Raw genomic sequence first — 18,600 nt, forward strand, 5'->3', positions numbered from 1 at the left:
CCAGCTCCCTCCCTCCTTCAGAGAACAGACTTGCAGACGCTATAAAACCCCAGTGTAGTCATGATGTCGAGGAGTGTACATCAGGCTCACTTTAAGAAGATGAGAGGTTTTTCTAATTGGGTTTGAATTTAAGGAAAAAACGTTTGTTGAGTTCATTAGTAAGTTTCAACCAGGGCTCTTCTTGGCCAAATGCAAGCAGCAGACTGAAGCAAGAATGATTTCCTCCATCTCTGCTCAGCGTTAGGGGTCTCTTAACCCCATTGAGCAGGGTTGAGACTCGGGTCCTGACTGCAGGTTGGTGCCTGGAACGTCTCACACGGCTTTGGCAGCAGTTTTCCATTCACTTGTCTCGCTTCTTGCAAAACACAGCAGTGGGAGTCCTTGCTGGGGATGGGCATTCAGCCTGAGTTTTTACAGCATCCATTTATCAACCTGTTTTTTCATTCATTCATTTGAGACCTAGGCCTAACCATGTATTAGGCATTTTGGTCGTTCAGTAAGCGATGGATCTCAGAGAGTTTTACGAGAACTTAATGCACATTCCTCGGAGACAGTGAAGGTGGACTTGAACATATGTGTGTTTGTGCTTGTATATTTAACCAAGTTGAAGTAAAGGACATTGTCCCCAGTGTCTAGAGGGAAGGAAAAGAGAAAGATATAGAGAACAAGGGCCTGCCCTGTCGGCCACCAGCAGCAAGGGCTTCTGCTTAGGTACGTGCCAACCTTTGGTTGCTGTGCCTAACCTTTCCCGTCACGTGCCTGTTCCTTGACATGGTGGCGTGAGGGGCAGAAGTGGTTGCCCGTGGAAACCTGAGTGTGTAGTTGAGCTGTTCTGACACGGGCGCTCTGGTCTGTGAGAAGCACCGTGGAGGAGCAAGCAGTTGGAGGTGGCTCCCCAGAACGTGGCCAAGCCCAGGCTGTCAGTTCCTTGGCAAGTTCTTTCTTTGGCCATCTTCTCGTTGAAATTTTTCAATCTATAAAAAAGTAAGCTTGATTCTAGAATCACCAGGCATTCATACACGTAGGAAGCCTACAGTGCTGCCCTGAGTAGTGGGCTTAGATTATCCACGTTGGGTGGTCATGCTACCTCCTCCTCTGACCGCCTCCTGTCCCTCTCAGGGTCAGAGCACACCGCCAGTTACTGATTGCCTCAGTAACCCAACTCCCGGTGAAATTCAAAGAGGAATCGAAGAGTTCTCTTAAGTTCCACTTCTATTTCCTCTTTGGGGAGAATAGGAAGAGGCCCTGAGCCATTCGGTTAGCTATGGAAAGGAGGACCATTTATAAGTTACCTTTGGGCCTTTGGGTAGATCTGGCAGACAGCTTCATGTGACATCGTGCGGTTCAGGAGAGTGGATTCTTCGCTCCCCGGCCACCTGATCAGCATCTGTTGCCCCAGTGCTAGTGGGGGACCCCAGGCCTCCCTAGGTGGTCTCGGACACGTTGTTGTATCTGGGTTAAGGCGGCTGATTCCCAGATGTGTGATCTGATCGGTGCTGCACTTTCTACTCACCAAGGCCTCCAGGCTGCCCTGCTCAGCAAGGTGGGAGTGCCCCCATTGACCCTCCTCCAGTCCATGAATCTCCACACCCTCCCCTGCCTGCCACTGAGCCAGCTTCTCGGTTATCCAGTGAGGAGGGAGAAGGCGATGACAAAGAAGAGTCTGTTGAAAAACTGGACTGTCATTATTCAGGTCATCATCCTCAGCCAGCATCTGTAAGTTCCACATGCACCCCCGTGTTGACCCTCCCCGCGCAGCAGGGACAGGGCACTGCAGGGGGGCGTGCCGGGGCCTTGGCATGCCCGTTCGTGTGGGAGATGTGGTCAAGGTGTGAGAGCAGCTCAGAACAGGGCGCCCCAGAGGCGGCATGCACTCTCTCCTGGGACACCTCGTGCTTCTCCCTTTCTCTTCCATGAAACTCAGGGCTAGGCATCTTCACTCTCATGCTTCACAGCCTACGATACTCAGAGTAAGCTCTTTCCTGAAGGAGAGGGAACCCTCACCGCCCACGCTGCTGTCCGAGGTAGCAAGTGCGCGCTGTTGTGCTCTCTCTTGCAGTTTTGCACATTCGGGAGCCGGCAGATCGGAAGAGGCTATTACGTGTTTGACTCCAGGTGGAACCGGCTTCGCTGCGCCCTCAACCTCATGGTGGAGAAGCATCTGAACGCGCAGCTGTGGAAGTGAGTGCCTGTCCCACCACTTCTGGGGCGGGGAGAGGAGGCCGACTTTACCCGGTGCTGCATCCTCTCTATTTCTTATGGGACTGATTTAATAATGATGATGATGATGAAGATGATTTAATAATCTTATCTAAAGATTTATTTATTTATTTTAGAGCGAGCGGGGAGGGGGAGGTGCAGAGGGGGAGGGAGAGAGAGAATCTCAAGCAGGCTCCCCACTGAGCACAGAGCCCGATGTGGGGCTCGATCCCATGACCCTGAGACCATGACCTGAGCCAAAATATAAAATAGATGCTCAACTGACTGAGCCACCCAGGTGCCGGAAGATAAGCTTATCTAAAATGAAAAGGTGGCCTTTGTCCCTGAGAAGGCCTTTCATCATTGATTCATTCACTCTTTCGGCAAATGGGTCTTTCTCTGGGTACTGTGGTTCTAGGGAGAGGGACTCCCACATGTGAGGGGAAACACAAAAACCACTAAACAGAAAGTCAGTACAGGTTATAGCTTTCAGAAGGGAGATCATGGAAGTGCCAAGAATCCCTGGCACTTACTGAGAGCTTACCGTATGCCAGGCAACTTAGATTTAATTTTTACAATATGCTGTGTCAGGGGACCTTGATTATCCCACTTTTGTAGATAATGAAACCGAGAAGCAAGGTCACACAGAGAGTTGGTGGTAGGGCCGGGATTTGGATCCAGAGGCAGTCTGGTTCCAAACAAAGAGCTGAGATGGGGAAATAAGAACCCGGAAGGATTCAGGGAAAGCCTTGCTGAAGGGGTGATCCTTGAACTGAGATGGATGGATGGAAAGCAGCCGTGGGATGGTGGGGTAGAGCAGGGTCTAGGCAGGAAGAACCATAGGTGTCAAGGTCTTAAGTCAGAAAAGATCATGGCTTGTTTGAGAAAAAGCAAGAAAGCAAGCATGGTACAAGATAAAACTCAAAAAGCTGGCAGGGGCCAGGTGACCCTGAAATTGATTCTGAGCGCAGTAGGGAGCTGCTGAAGGTTTCAGGAAGAGGAGCCATGTGCTCTGATTTACAGCATGAGATAAGACGGTCATTTGTGTGTCATGATGTGTGTTAGTGTTTCCTACGTGGGATTTTAAGTAGAAGAAGAGATCCATGGCCAAAAGCCTCAGCTTTTTCTGAAGTGAAATAGTTTTCATTATTGCAGGACTTCTCAGAGCTTTTAAGGGGCACACTATTCATTGTAACTCTCAAAGCAGGGGATATCATGTGTAATGTGGAACATCTCCCAAGTTCTTTTGACCTGGGAACCTCTTTCAGGGGAGCATCTTAGGGAACTGATGTTTGGTGGAACCTACTTTGGGAAACCTTGAGTTTTGCTCAAGGAAGGAGGCTATCCAGTCGTCCACATGTCGTTCCATATTCTCCATTTGGGCATCATTTACTAGTGCTTTTCGGAGTGGACTCTGCCAGTATATCCATTTGCCTTGCTGCCTTGATTTCCTCATAAAGTCAGAGGAAGCTGGTCAGAGGCCTCAGTCCACAGTCCGAACCAGTTTCATGATCATTAATAGGACTTGCATTTATTCTCTTAGGAAATCAGACCCAGAGCAGTGCTGTTCTGCGTTTCTAGTTCACATTTCTTCCTGGTTTTTACGAGATAAGAGACTCCTCTTCCCTCTTTATTAAGGAACTTTGTCCTTGCTTAGAAAAATGAGTTAGGGCACTGGTTTGTTGGGATTCTGGGGGTCTCTCCACATCAGAAGACCCCCAAATAGGTGAAATCTCAGCTTCTTATTTTTTCAGACTACCTGTTAGGACTTGAAGAGTTCACTGAGCTCCCCAAGCTGTGGGTTTAGTGTATTCCTAAGAGTTGAGAAGGGTCCTCAGAATGACTTATTCCCATTATACTGATAAGTGGTTTATGGCCAGCAGTTGGGGTGAATATGGTTTTGGTTCATAGTGGCTTGTGTGGGGAGATTTTTGTCTTTGTGCCATGACCTCTTGAAGATGCGGGATCATGCAGTTGTCTCCACTGTCTATTTTTTCTGTCAGAGGTTGCCTGCCTTATCAATCACTTGATCCCAGCGAGGAAGAAATCATGCCTTTCCGTTAATGTGAACTTTGGTTTTAAAAAAGCCAGTACAGCAGAGACTGACGTTCTGCTCAGTGGTGAGCTGGCACGCAGGCCTAGGGCAGACAGGAGCTTGGGGAGAGGTGCCGGAGTGAGGCCGGCCAACACAGGCAAGCTTCTCAGGCTGCCCCTGAGATTTGCTGGAAGGAGCTCAGCACTTCTCAGCTCGAGAACGGTCCTTAGGTGGCGTCTTTGACTTATTCAAGGCAAGTCCCAGAGCAGTCCAGGTCCCGTCCTACTGGCTCAGCCAAAAGTCCTCCCTTCCAGGAGGTCCCCCAGTTTTGGTGGCAGCCTTCTCAGTCCCTTACCCTTTAGTTACCTGTTATAGTTAATTGGGGGATAAGTGGAAATGGAATTTGAGTATGGCAGTGAAATAAGTCATCTTCAGTGTATGGAGTGTGAACACTGGTGAAATTAAACTAGCACTTCCTCTGGAGCATGGCCATGACCCCAAAGGCCAGTTCTGAGCTCCTGTGATTCCTGTCAACTGCTTGTCTGCTATTGATTGGGGACCGCTATTCCACACATTCTAAGGAAGGGATGGGATCCTTAGCAAAGGGTTTTTCTTTGTTGGCCAGGGGTCAGGGTAGAGTGGGGGGCAGTGGTACTTAATTTTTTAGATTGGTAATAAATTCACTGGGGTAAAAAAAAGAATGAATTGATGTAAAGAGGTATATAGTTCAGAGTTTCAGTCCCCCTGGCCTCCCACATTCCTATTTCCCACCTCCCACCCCAGACAGAAGCATTTTTATTAATTGCTTTTATATCTTTACAGAGTTCACTTACACAGACATAGGTCAGTACAACTACATATTCTTTCTTTGTCTTGTCTTTATAAGAAAGGTAATGAATAACTTAAAAGAGCCTTTTTTTTTTTTTTTTTTTTTTTTTTACCAGGAACCAATATGTTGTGCAGAGAGATCCACATCTCTCCCTCTCTGGAAGCTTTTCCTTTTCCCAGGATTTGGTTCCTGCAGCCTGGTCTTTAGGCTTCGGCTCCCTCAGCCACCTGGTGGCCGCGAGGAGCCACTGCAGCCAGTGAGCAGGAGCGCTACTGCACCCATCCGCTTAGAGCGGGGCTTCTCAGAGGTGCCGGTGCCCACAGGTTGCTAGGGGATCTTGTTGAGATCCAGATTCTGATGAAGCAGGTCCGGGTGGGGTGTAGGGACTCCTCATTTCTCATAAGCCTTTCAGATTACATCCGTATTTGTTCTCTGTGATGAGCATGGGGATAGAGCCCAGCTTCTCAGTCTTGGCCTCATTTTGGAATCTCCCAGAGAGATTGAGAAACTTCTCATGTCTGGACCCTGCCCCATGGGGACTTGGGTGTGGTCAGTCTGGATGCGCTGGTCTCTGGGGCCAGAACTTCACTCCTGATTAGGGTGGTTACAGCCGGTACAAGTACAGTCAATAGTTGCTTTTATTAATGGCTATACCCCTTACAAAGCATCTGGAAAGTGCTTTGGCATCCGTGTAGGACACTCACTTGGAAGATGAGGAGCTGGATGGAGCCCCGGCCGGTGCAGTGACTGGATTCACCAGAGCTGCCCCATAAAGTCGGGAGCAGTCTGTTCTCGACACTTCCATTCAGGCCATTTTCTGTGTTGTCACCTTCCTGGTAATTCTGCCGTAGGGATTTTTGAAATTTTGATGCTGTCATATTTTAAAATCAGAGCAAAAACAAAAGGGGACCTCCCTGGTTTGCCATTTGAATTCCTCTCTCATCTTCAGATGGGTGTCTAGCCCAGACGTTATTAACAGAATGCATTGTTCCAGTGCTGACTGGAAACCTCCGGAGATGGGATTCAAGCCTGTCGGCAGGACCTAACAATTGCTATTAAATTGTTGTGCCCTTCCTTTTTCCTCATTTATTCATGAATTCCCTCAACATTTGCGTGCCTTCTGTCTTCCTGGCACTGTGCTGGGCGCTGGGGACTGTTCTGTAGGGAAGTTAGACCATCATCAGCAATCACACATGGAAACTGCCTTGAATGCCCCCAAGTCTGGGAACGGGCAGTGTGAGTCCGTGGAGAACCAAGCAAATCAGGATGGTCAGGACAGATTTTCTAAGAAAGTGATGGTCTGAAACTGAGGGGTGAGCAGAATTTGGGGTCAGAGTGTTGTAGGTAGAAGATGGACAGTGCCTCACGTCCAGGCCTCTTCTGCGACCTAAGAAAGGTTGGTGGGTGGAATCCGGGACTCGGGGGCGGGGGGAGGGGTAGATGGGAGGAGGCAGTGTGAGGCTGGGGACCCGCAGGGAGTGAGGCACACGGGCCTTACAGACCATTGTTTTGAGAGCCCGAGGAAGGCACGAAGGAATTTGAAGGAGAGAAACGGCAGGATGGGCTGTGCATTTCAGAACGATGCCCCCGACAGGTGTGTGCTGCTCCGTGCCATAGGTAAAGGGCACGTGCGCCTGAACGTTTTCCTGAATGGCTGGTGCTGATTCTTACTCACTGTCCTTTCTTTCTGCAGGAAAATCCCACCGGTGCCCAGCACCACACCACCCGTCTCCACACGTGTTCCTCAGCGGACAAACTCTGTGCCGACATCACAGTGTGGGGTCAGCTATCTGGCAGCAGCCACTGTGTCGACGTCTCCCGTCCTGCTCTCATCCACCTGCATCTCCCCAAACAGCAAACCGGTACCAGCTCATGGAACCACACTAAATGCACAGCCCTCCGCCTCCGGGGCCATGGACCCTGTGTGCAGTATGCAATCCAGACAAGTGTCCTCTTCGTCCTCCTCCCCCTCCACACCCTCTGGCCTTTCCTCAGTGCCCTCCTCTCCTCTGTCCAGGAAACCTCAGAAGTTGAAATCCAGCAAGTCTTTAAGGCCCAAGGAGCCTTCTGGTAACAGCACTAACTGTCACAATGCCAGTAGCAGTACCAGCGGCGGCTCAGGAAAGAAACGCAAAAACAGTTCCCCACTGTTAGTTCACTCTTCCTCCTCCTCCTCCTCCTCTTCTCATTCCATGGAGTCTTTTCGGAAAAACTGTGTGGCGCACTCTGGGCCTCCCTACCCCTCCGCGGTAGCATCTTCCCACGGCGTGGGCCTCAACTGTGTGGTCAGTAAGGCGAACTCGGTGAGTGTCCGGCACGACCCGTCAGGGAGGGGCGCCCCCGGTGGGAGCCCCGCCGAACCCATCAAGAGGATGAGTGTGATGGTGAACAGCAGCGACTCCACGCTCTCCCTGGGCCCGTTCGTTCACCAGGCCGGCGAGCTGCCCGTCAGCTCCCACGGCAGCTACTCACACTCTCCCACTCCTCTCGACAGACTGATAGGAAGGAAAAGAAAGTGCTCGCCTGGCTCCAGCAGCGTCAACAGCAGCAGCAGCAAACCCACAAAGGTTGCCAAACTGCCGGCCATGAACAACGTGCACATGAAACACGCGGGCACCAGCCCAGGGGCACAAGGACTGACGAACAGTTCCCTCCTTCATCAGGTAGGAAATGGACTGTGAGCCCTGCGGGGAGGCCCAGTTCCTCTCCCTTGAGCTTGTGGGCCTGCTCGGAGATCGGTATGGTGGGGTTGGTTTGTTTGCCTGTAAACATGTGTCCAGCTTCATGGTCTCTTTCCAAAACGGAAGAGTTCATGACCACATGAAGGTAAAGCAAAGTTTCTCTGCCAGAATTTCTCACGACTTGGAGGGTGCTCCTGGGTAAGGCACCACGAAGTGCATATCAGTAGGAAGGGCCGCAGAAGGCGTCCCGCGCCACGGCGCAGTCCCTTAGGGCGGGCCCGGGGAACACGCGTCCTGGGACACTGTCCAGGGAGGACACAGGCCGTTGTTCCTGGAGGCTGGTTCTCTCGTTTGGTCCTCTGAAGAAAGCTGGCCTGCAAGCACACTGATCTAGAAAGGGATGGGTTAAATTTTTGAAAGAAAGACCTTTTAATCATTTTCCCATCAAAGGACTTCAGATTTTCAGTTAATTCTCTCCTTATCTTTTCTCGTGCTTTTCCAGGGAGGCAGGGAAGCAGCAGTAAGTGGGGGCAGAGACGAAGACTAGAATCTCATTTAAGTGAAGAGATGAGAAAGAAATGTGAATGCAGGCCCATTTGTAGAGCGGTGGCTAACTGGGTGTCCGATTCATAATGACCCATGACTCTGTGTCTTGTGCTCTTTGTTCCCTACTCTTCCCCCGTTACCGTCATCCCCTCACCGTCTTCTCCTGGAGCCACTTCCTCCGGCTTCCTTTACTCTAAGCGCCCGTTCATGTCTCTTCTTGTGACTTCACTCATCAGCGTATCTCCTCCCCTCGCCTGCGCACGGGGATTTCAGCAGCACCTCCCAGAGCCCTGATTGACAGTGCGAGCCCTGATTGGCAGTGTTCTGTTCTGTTTTCTTTCTCCTCTGCAGAACTTAACTCAATTGGCAGGTGAGGACTTTTTCAGAAAATACCAGGAAGTTTCTTACAATGATAGAGTTCCCTCCACTATCTGTGTGAATGAGTGCCCGCTGCCAAAGGTGTGGGGAAAGGATTATCCGTGAATTTAAATAGCAGCTGTTTCAGTTCTTCTCTTTCAGCCTCCAGTCTAAAGGGGCTGTTTGTATGTTGCTTGGCTTTTTGAGCAAGGGCTCCCTGGACATGTGAAAATGGGCTTTTACCACTTGGTTTGTAGTGATTCATTATAGTTTATCAGCATAAAAAGACAGTGCAAATACTGCAGGAAGTGGTCTAGCCATCCTTTAAAAACTTCCTTCTGAGTGTAGTTTCCTGAGTCTCTGTGAACCTGAGGGAGGGATGTTCCCTTGTGTTGCGATGCCCCACACATTCTTTTACTGCGCGCACCTGTCTTCCCCTAGGCAGGGCTGCCAGCCCTTAATGCCCACAAGTCACAGAAAGGAGGGGAGGAGGCTGGTGGGTGCAGCGGGGATTAAAGTGCTCGTGGAAAGTGAGGGAGCGGGAGCCCATCTACACAGAGCAGGTGCTCCCAGAAACCTGTCACCCATCTCAAAGAAACTGCATATCTGGACTTGGTGTGAGAAATGTGGCCATGTTTAAAAGTTATGTAGTGTTTTGTTTTGTTTTGCAATCTGGCACAGCCCACACATCTACTGACCAAGTATGGCTTGTGAGCTGCCAGCCTGCCACTTCTGATGCCCACCGTCGGGGAGAGCCCTGTCCCACTAGGACAAACAGGCTGAGTCTGGGTTCTTAAAATCAGTTTCAGTTTAAGTGTATATTTGAGAAAGACTTCCCCTCTGCAGTAGGAAACTTTTTTATTATTCTGCACAAATCTTGGGTGGGCAGGTGGGTGGGTGGGGGCCCATGGCTAGAGATTGGAGGGTCAGTGAACCCCCAAAAAAGTGTTGGGTATTTTCAGTGTCTGTGCTCATTTATCTGCAGGAGGGATCCTGTAGCTTTCATCAGAATCTCAAAGGTATCCACGACTCCAAAATGCTGTGGAGAATGCTGCTCTTAGAAGAGTAGGAACCTCAACTCCCTGTATCTTGTGGAGCTGATTTTAAGATTTGATTAATTTCCTTTTTGGATGGGGTGGTGGGGCAGAGGGAGAGAGAGAATCTCAGGCAGACTCCGTACTGAGCGTGGAGCCCGACACAGGGCTCGATCCCATGACCCTGAGACCACCACCTAAGCCATAACCAGGAGTTGGATGCTTAACCGACTGACTGCACCACCCGGGCGCCCCTTGTGAAGCTGATTTTAAAACAGAGAAAACCGAGCTGGTTGAAGACCCCCTAGACCAGGGAATGTGGTGTGGTGGGCCGTACTGGGAAGCCTGGCAGGTGGGGCTTGGCAGCTCCCCCCGCCTCCAGTCTGCTCGTGGCCTCTACCACCAAGGACTTCAGTAGCTCACTGGGGGTCACTGGGGGCCCCCCCACCCCAGGCACAGGCACTCAGGTGTGAGTTCTCACACCTGCGTGTGCTACCCCATATGACCTTGTTCAGTTCTCAGTTGGCAACCTGGAAGACCTTCAAGGAAATGAAATCAGTAAATAAAACCAAAAGGCAAACATGAGAGCCTTTTCGCTAAGCTAGAAACCTGGCCTGCATCTCTTCTAGAAAAGGCAGTCTTTTAGAATGATTGTGCCCAAGGGCGGAACAGGCATTTGAAAGCTAAGGCCACATGGGGTAGCTGAGTGCTCCTGGCCTCGCCCCGAGCGAGCGCTTGTGGCCTTCGGGATGCTCTTGCTGGGCGTCAGGGCGGTGCCGCGCGCTGCTGCTTACTTACCTTCTCATTGTTTCCCTACCCCCTCTTTTTTGAAAGCCAAAGGCACGTCCCTGACAGCTGAAAATAGCGCGGGGAGGAATAATCTGGACACTTTTGACGACAAGTTACACCTCCACTCAGCACTATGGACTCCACGATGCCTTTGAGTCTGTTTTCCCAACCTCCTGTGGGCCTCGAGGGTAGGAATCTGCCGGGCTCTTGTTGTAACGAGGATCTCCCTGAAGCTATGTCCGTAGCAGTGAGTACTTGTAGAGGACACTGGGTCAAGTTCAGCCACCGAATTGCTTTTATCAGTGTTACAGTGGTCTGGACTGCTTGCTACCAATCTGTGAGAAGTTGTTGCTTTGTTTTTTAACTTGCAGTAAATCATGGAGCCGCTCTTGGAGTAGATTGGCTGGGCGAAAGAATGTCTTGGCAAGAGCATTACCGTAGATTTTTCTCCCTTCTTCCCCTTTCCAGTTCTTTTTTTACACTGTCTTCTGTAGGTCACCCTCCAGCAGTTAGGTGCCCCATCTGGAGAGCCTTCCAGAGGAGAGCAGGGCTGCACGCTGAGCGGCCCTCCGAAGAAGGGAGGTGCTGTTAGCTCTTTATAGCAGTGCTCCGGGAGTGCACTATGGACGGTAGCCTAAGGCACCGTGGCAGAATAGCGTGTATTTCCCCCGGCCTTTTGCAAGTAATTTGGGGTAAGAAGCTGTCAAAAGTTTCTAACTTACAAACTGGTTTAAAGCCATCAACGCCCAGAGAGCAAATATACCACATTTTAGAGGCTTACTTTTCATGGTACAAAAGTGATTCTATGTGATTTTTTTTTTTTTAAGAAAATGCAAACGCAAACTAGTTTTGATAATGGAAAGCCAAATTTTGTTTGGGGGACGGGGCAGGGGGAGTGTGGATAAAATCACTATGGGGGAAATGTTTTTCCAAGATTTCCAAAGAGATGAAATTGTTTATTCTTTAAGTTTTCATGTTATACAGTAAGGCAGATTGGGTTGGTTGCCCTGCCCAGTCTGTTTTTAAAAAATTGCCTTTGTAAAGTGAAATTATTAGGGTGCAGCAGAAACTGTCATTCACTAAGTCATTAATATACTGAAATGTTTCCAGGGCACTGTGTGCATTACCCTCAGTCTCTGTGGCTGCTGTCCTGGGACTCCGCGTCCATTTCTGCTTTGAGCACTCCCCGTGATGTGTGTGTCTGCGCCCCCTTCCTCTCCACATGTTCATTCGGATGCCGTTGGGTGGGGAGCAGGCACCAAGGGAGGGGAGTAGGCAACTGTGTACACATGCCCAGGCAAAGATGATGTGATGCAGAAACTTTCCCGACAAACCCTCCTTTCTGGGGATTAATACCAGCCATCTTCCGGAGAGAGTTTTGGAGTCCCTTGAGGTTATTTATTTATTTATATATATTTTTGAGTACCCCAACCCCAAAAGAAAGAGCTTCCTATGTTCAAATTTCATTGCTTGAGAAGGTGTTAATGAATTGGGGGGATGAGCTGGGGCATGTGAACTGGTGATTCCACGATCACAGCTCCTGAAACAAGAACCAGGCACTTTTCCTTAGAACACACAGAGTTGCCGAACACCACAGGGTACATTTCCCCGGGCTCTGATCACTGCTCTGGGCGGGGCCTGGACAGAGCCAGTCAGTGCATCCTTTCTTTCCCTACAATTCTTGGGTTACAAATGTCAGTTTCAGGGAATTTCAAGTCAACAACAAGTAGAATGAGTAAATACTTGGTTACCAGCCTAATAATGTGAATTGCTACAGAATTATTCTTATTATGTAAGACAACAAAAACTTTATGCAGATACTTTAGCTATAAATTGATGTAAAATATTGATTTTTTTTAAAGGAAGGGGAGAAGAGTATCTTGTTCACTTATTATGCAATCAGTAAATATTTTTAAAAAATGATACTATAGGAGAGCTTAGTAAGGAGAGTGCACGGATGGGCCAGTTTGGTGTAGTTAGGAGAATCAGTCTGGTTGTTCCATCCCAGGGGAGGGAGAGAACAGAGGTAAGGGGGAATCAGAACGTACTTAGTTGATTCCTTGGTGACAAGTGCAATGGGGTATGGGTAGAATTTATTTTCAGAGCCAAGAGGACTTGATGGATATAAATAAAGTTGCTTTTAGCGATGGACTTTATAGACAGATCATGTTGTTCCGAAAGATGTGAATAGGACCCTTGATAGCAAGTTGATTCAGAATTATGTAGATATTTAGATAAGCGAGTGTTGATCATTTGATTTCTTAGACTGAGGTTTTAATTGAATTTCATTATGTCTCCCGGTAGTACGCAGATCATCGGGATTAGGAAATTAGCCATTTTGGATTCTGCCTGCCACAAACAGACCTATTCTAAACAGTGCTATTAAATTTTAGACTGTTCAAATATTTTATTTTCTCCTACAACTACTTTTTATTATAATGAACAATTAAGACCATTTAAAACACGGGAGTACAAGTATTTTTTTGAATTAAATTAACTTGCAAAAACCAAATTTGCAGTGGTTGAGTTGTTTCTAGACAGACTTTGGTATCAATTTAAAACCAAGATAATTTTTATATTCTTTCCAATAGAATTTCATGACAACTCCTGCAGTTTTCTTAACCTACAACAAAAAAAAAAGTGCTGCATTGATGAACAAAGAATTCTACAAAACCTACTTTTGTATCTTTATTTTGGAATTTCTTGTTCTATTATAAATATGGAAGTATCCCTATTTCAGAAGACATATTTTGTTAAAAATGAATTGTACATATTTAAATATGTATTTTTGCACAGGTCTTTTTTTCTGATATCCTGTTTTGGTACAATTGAGATCATCTAGTATTTATTTATTAATTAATAAAAGTAAATACCTTTTTATAATTTGAAGTGGTTCACTGCCAAGCCAATAGTTCTAGAACCTGCCTCCTTTACAGTTTAAGGGATGCCTCTGTTCTGTGAAAGTCTTTCTGTCCCTTTTAATGTCTCGGGAGCGGATTTGTGCCGATCAAGTGGGCATTTTGCTTCTCTAGTTGCCTGATTTCCCGATAGACTACACGTAACGAAGTGACACACTGCTTTTCTTTTGTTCGTGTTTTATGTGTGCGTGTGAGTGTGCGTGCGTGCCTGTGCGTTTGTATGTGCACACTCTGAGCACGTGTGTGCTCGTGTGTGATGTGGTTTAAAACTAACGGGAAAACTGAAAGTGCCTGAACCTAGTTTTAAGCTTCGACAGATTCTTTAAAAAGACTTGAATGTTCAGTTCAACTTTTGGAGTTTGCTTTTTCCACCGAAATATTGTTTCTAAAATCTTAGGGGAGGAGTTGAAAACCACCAATGCTGGTAATTTTATAAGGTATTTTAAAATTAAGGCCTTTTGGTTCACAGTAAATCAACTGGTGACAGATTGCCTGGTGGCACCAAGGGTTACAAATCTTTTTTGTCAGCCAGCGACTTACACAATATGTCCGTTTTGTTATTCACTCATGAAATACAGAGTTTAAAATAGAATATTTAAAAGATTTTATATTCCAAAAATATAATACAGAGTACCTCTAGAACATTGAAAAATGTGTAATTTGAAAAATGTGTAATTTGAAAAATGTAACTTATAAAGGCAGCTGTCTTCCTGCAAGAGTTCTGTTGCCAAGGAATTTCTTACTATCTCTCTGTCCGGGGAGGGGAGTGGGGGAGGGCTTTGGAAAATGATTGTTAAAAGTTTCGTTGTTTAGCAGAAAATAATCATTTTTACATTTTGTGCAAAACATTCTACGTTTTCAGATCATTTAAATGAGCACTACATACTGTCAGTGTGAATGTAGGGCCTTGAAAAGCATTTTGCTGTTTCTTTGAGCTTGGTCATAAAAGCAATCTCCTGTGTTAAAATGTGTGAATAGTTCGATAATTTGTACACATAATCAAGAGCATCTCAGCTGGACTTCGTGTTGGCTGCTGTAGAGAACATGAACAAATGTCAAGGGATAGAAAATTACTTTGGATATTTAAAAGAGAAGAAATATATAGTCTATTTGTTTTGTAACAAGTTTCTGTAAATAAAATAATTTATACTATTTATAAGAAAAGGTTGTGCTTTGCTTTATGAGAAATTAGTTTGTGGAACAAACATGTTACTAAATGGGCAATAAAATTAGGACTTGTCAATAAATAAGGTTGGCTGCATGAAATATTTTACATGTTTCTGCCTCGTGATACTAAACCCCCCTTTCAGTGTAGTCTGACTTGTCTTCATTTTTGGCATCAGACACGCTTGTGAAGCACCTTTGGTTGCCTTCCCTTCCGTATAAGCTACTTACAGGGCTTAAGATGTTTCCCTTCTTGGGCACAAAGCTTTGCTTTGGAGAAAGAAAGAACTGGGTAAACTGTGAGCAGTGCTGCAGGTTTGTCAGTAAAGGGAAGTTGGTAGATGGAGAAACACGTTCTACTTATACTTGCTTATGTGTAAATTTGATGGCGTGTGGTCAGGTTTCGTTTTTCTCCAGAGGTAAGTTTTGTTTCTGTAGCTGGTGTGATCCCTTCCTTGCTTTCCACACGTCTTCCCTCCCTGGCGGTGCAGTGCATTTTGGTAGTATTCAGAGCACAACATAATCTTTTATCTCTAGAAATTGGGTCAGTTTTTCCATTTGCAAATCATTCTAAGAAATTAAAAATTATTTTCGTTGCTTAAAATAGTAAGAAAAGCAACTGATTCATGTTTTGGAGAAAATGTGCATTTATTACATGAAGGAGTCAGTCTGGTTTCAACCCCCACCATGCCACGGACTTCCCATTCCCTCCTTAGATCAACCAACTCCTAAGTCATTTCTAAGAAGCTCCTTTCGCCTCGGGTGTCCTTCTTACACTTCCTGGGAAGAGGTTCACTCAATTTCTTAACCCTTTTTGCTTCCATTCCCTTGCAGGTAACCTGGCCATGGACAGCAGGAGACTCCGATTCAAGGAAAGGGGGTTGGCAGGAAGGCACAGGGTAGGAAGGTCATTGTCGGCAGAGGGAGCAGACTGGGCAAGCACAGGTGGGAAGCAATGTGGAAGAGAACCATTCTGGGTGTAGCTTCTGGAAAGGAGGGGCTGAAGGATTGCAGCAGTCGGCACCAGATTGTCAAGGACCTGAAGCCTTATGGGGCCTTCATCCTCAGGAACATACAGTTTAACCAAATGAAACTGTCAGAGCCCAGAGATTTTTGGGGCCCAATGCCAGCGTGCTGCAGGTGTCAAAAGTAAAAGCCATTCAGATCTTTCCCTTTTTCTTGCACTTCGCTCCCTTTTGCCTCCAACCTTATCCTTTACACCTTTCCCTCTTCTCTCCACCTCCCCCTCTTCATCTTAATCAAAAAGCTCTCCCCTAAATCGAGCCTATGGCCCTCCCCCTTCTCACCCCACTTTCTACTCTTTCAGTCTTTTCTTTCTAGTAAGAAACTCTTGCTCCTGTTGCTAATGGGAGTTAATTAAACTGTCTTTCGCCTTGTAAGGCTGTGTGATTCTTGGCACTTATTATCCACGTTTCCACAACCAAAGCCCAGGGACCAAAGCTGGCTCTAGCAGAGATTCTCTTTCAGGAGAGGGTGAGACAGAGCCAAAGGAAAAAGTTTTTAGGAAGAAGGGGAGATTCAAACACATAATTTAATCCTTTTTTTTTTTTTAAATCCCATCACATAAGGGGACCCAGTAACTATGGAGGAAGCATGGGCAGGTGAGAACCTTGGGATAAAAATAAGGTACGGTGCTGTCGTAATAATCCAGGTAAGAGCTACTGAGTTTGCAAAACTAAGGCAGTGACCAAGGGGGCAAATAGGAAAGTGTTTGCAGAAATACTTCACAGGTAGAACCGACCGGTCCTGAGGTCTAATTATGTTGAACATTTAGGGGAAGCTTGAACCCAAGGTAACATACAATTTCTAGCTTCGCTAAACTGCTTGATGAGCCAGTGAGACAGAAGGAAAACCCTACAACACTGAATTTGAGTAGCCACGGGGAAACTCACATTTAGTGCCCGGCGACTGTATGTACAGCCTGGATGGAGCTTAAGAGAAAGGTGTGAACTGTAAAATGGAGGGTTGTCTTTCATTCTTAGATGGTAAATGAGGTCATGGGAGTGTATGAGTTCACCTAGGAAAAATAGGGTTGCTATTAGATTTGGCTCATTATTATATTAAAATAACGCGCATCTAGTTGAATGCTGAAAGTGTCCATTGACGCATTTTGCAGACATTCTCACAAAGCCCGCTTAGAGTAGGTATTTTTGATCCTAGTCAAATGGATGAGGAACATCTGAGAAGTTAAGTGTCTTGCCTCTGGTTCCGCAACTGCTGGCAGCGTTGCCAGCCTGTGAACTCAGGTCTGTCAGATCAGTGGTTCTTAATCGTACCCCCCCTCCGATTTCAAGATTCTCTCTGCCAGAGGCACAGGCACACCACACCTTATGTTCCATCTCCAGGACTTCAGAAACCTGCAGCCCATCCTCCGTGGCCCAGTGAAGGAAGAAAGCCCAAGACGAAACTCTGGGGAGTGTATTTTTGGTGAAGACAGAGGATGAGGTTGAAGTGGTTTAGTGAGAAGTTTAGACAGTTGACTCCATTGTATTTAACCCCACCAACCCACTCAGGTAATGTTTTGCTTTTATTTTTTTTTCCTCTTGCCTCTTTCCAGGATCATTGGAACAACAGGTATTAGTTGAGTAGAGAAGTTAGAACCTGGGCAGGGAGCTTGCCAAGGAATTAAAGCATATGAGGGTATGGCTAAGTCATTGATGATGGCCTTGATTAGGGCGTTCAAGGAGCAGAACCGGAAGCCACCATGTAGAATCTTGGCAGACACTCTCAAGACATGTTATTGGCAATTACCCTCCTGGTAAGTCTTACGATCCTCCTTCCAGGTAATTTGTCTATGACGAGACAAGTTAAGTGATTTATTCACCGTCCCAGAGTTAAGTTCACGTTCAAATCAGTGTGGCTGTTACTGGAAGAGGGGCTGACGGAGGCGGACCCAGGTTACAGTTACGGTGGTGGTAGCACAGCACTTTGAGGGACGGGACAGGGAACAGAGGACTAGGTAGTAGGGGCTGGAGAAGAGTATCAGGTTTCAGTTGGAACAGCAGAGCTCTTCAGAGGTGCTTGTGATTCCTGGGTCCTGGGTGAGACCTTGGCAGAGAAGTGGCCTGGGGGGCAGAGCACCGAAGTTCAGGCTAAGGAGCTGTGAGGCGAGGCTGTTACTGTGTCGGTGGCCGGTTTCAAAGGGTCTGGGGTTGAGAGGAAGAGCCAGCTGCGTGGTCTGGTGTGAACAGGACGGAGCGGCTTGAGGTCTGGGGGCAGTGAACAGAGAATCGGGCCGGTAGGTGGGTGGTGAGCAGCGTCAGAGAGAAGGCATTTTGAACGAGGGCGGAAAGCCTCCGGCCAGGAGAGCAGACCAGGGAAACCGTGGACTTCGCGTTGGCCCCGAGCTCCTGAGGCGTATCTGAATGAGCAGGACTTCGAGAGACGCAGAGTCCTCAAACCCCAGCTAGAGTTCCATCAGCCTGGATGCTCCGGTCGACTCTCGGGGGGTTGGTAAAGTTGCCGGGGCGCCACCTACTGGCAGTCTTGGCTGAGGCGGTCACGTCCCTGAGGCAGTGTCCGGGTGTACAGCAGCGACAAGGAGGCCCATCGTTCACCGGCAGGTTGTCCCTTTTACTTCTCACAACCAATCTACGGGCAGATGATGACGCCAGGCCTTCGTGAACGACGAACGGAGCCCCCCCCGGCGCAGACCGCGACGGTTCGCACTGTCGTCTGTGGGTCCTCGGCGACACAGGGATGCACGCCTGTGGCGCGCTGCCTTCGAGACCCGCGTTCGTGCAGATGGGAGTTTGCCATGGTTTTCCGGACATGGGTTTACCGTTACCCCCACTGCCGTTGCGGAGCTGGCAGTTGGCTACCATTTGTAGTTTGTACAGCACCAGGCAGTGAGAGATGATCGTAGTCCCCCTCCTTTCTTCCTCCTAATCGTGAAGAAACCGAAGATTTCAAGGATTCATTTAAAATTATGCAATTCGCTAATGATCGGTAACCTGATCGATTTAGGCTAATGCTTGGTCAGGCTACGACAGGACTGAAGGTGTTCGGTCACAGAATGGGTACAGAA

General features: G+C 47.6%; 1 protein-coding gene across 6 annotated transcripts in view; it reads left to right on the forward strand.

Annotated features, from left to right (window-relative positions):
• Positions 1-14,654, forward strand: part of ATXN7 (ataxin 7) — a 136,323-nt gene extending 121,669 nt beyond the window's left edge. For 2 of the 6 annotated variants that reach the window (XM_026501169.4, XM_048226420.2), the window contains 4 exons: positions 1,518-1,716; positions 2,060-2,181; positions 6,757-7,726; positions 10,516-14,654. In XM_026501169.4, coding sequence (XP_026356954.1) covers positions 1,518-1,716; positions 2,060-2,181; positions 6,757-7,726; positions 10,516-10,533 — 1,309 coding nt within the window. In that variant the 3' untranslated portion in view covers positions 10,534-14,654. Of the gene's footprint in view, positions 1-1,517; positions 1,717-2,059; positions 2,182-6,756 lie in introns of all 6 variants that reach the window. The other 4 variants (XM_026501172.4, XM_057311865.1, XM_057311864.1 and 1 more) reach the window with 4 other exon arrangements.
• The last annotated feature ends 3,946 nt before the right edge of the window (positions 14,655-18,600 follow it).

Source organism: Ursus arctos, unplaced genomic scaffold, assembly GCF_023065955.2.
Source record: "Ursus arctos isolate Adak ecotype North America unplaced genomic scaffold, UrsArc2.0 scaffold_14, whole genome shotgun sequence".
Lineage (NCBI taxonomy): Eukaryota > Metazoa > Chordata > Mammalia > Carnivora > Ursidae > Ursus > Ursus arctos.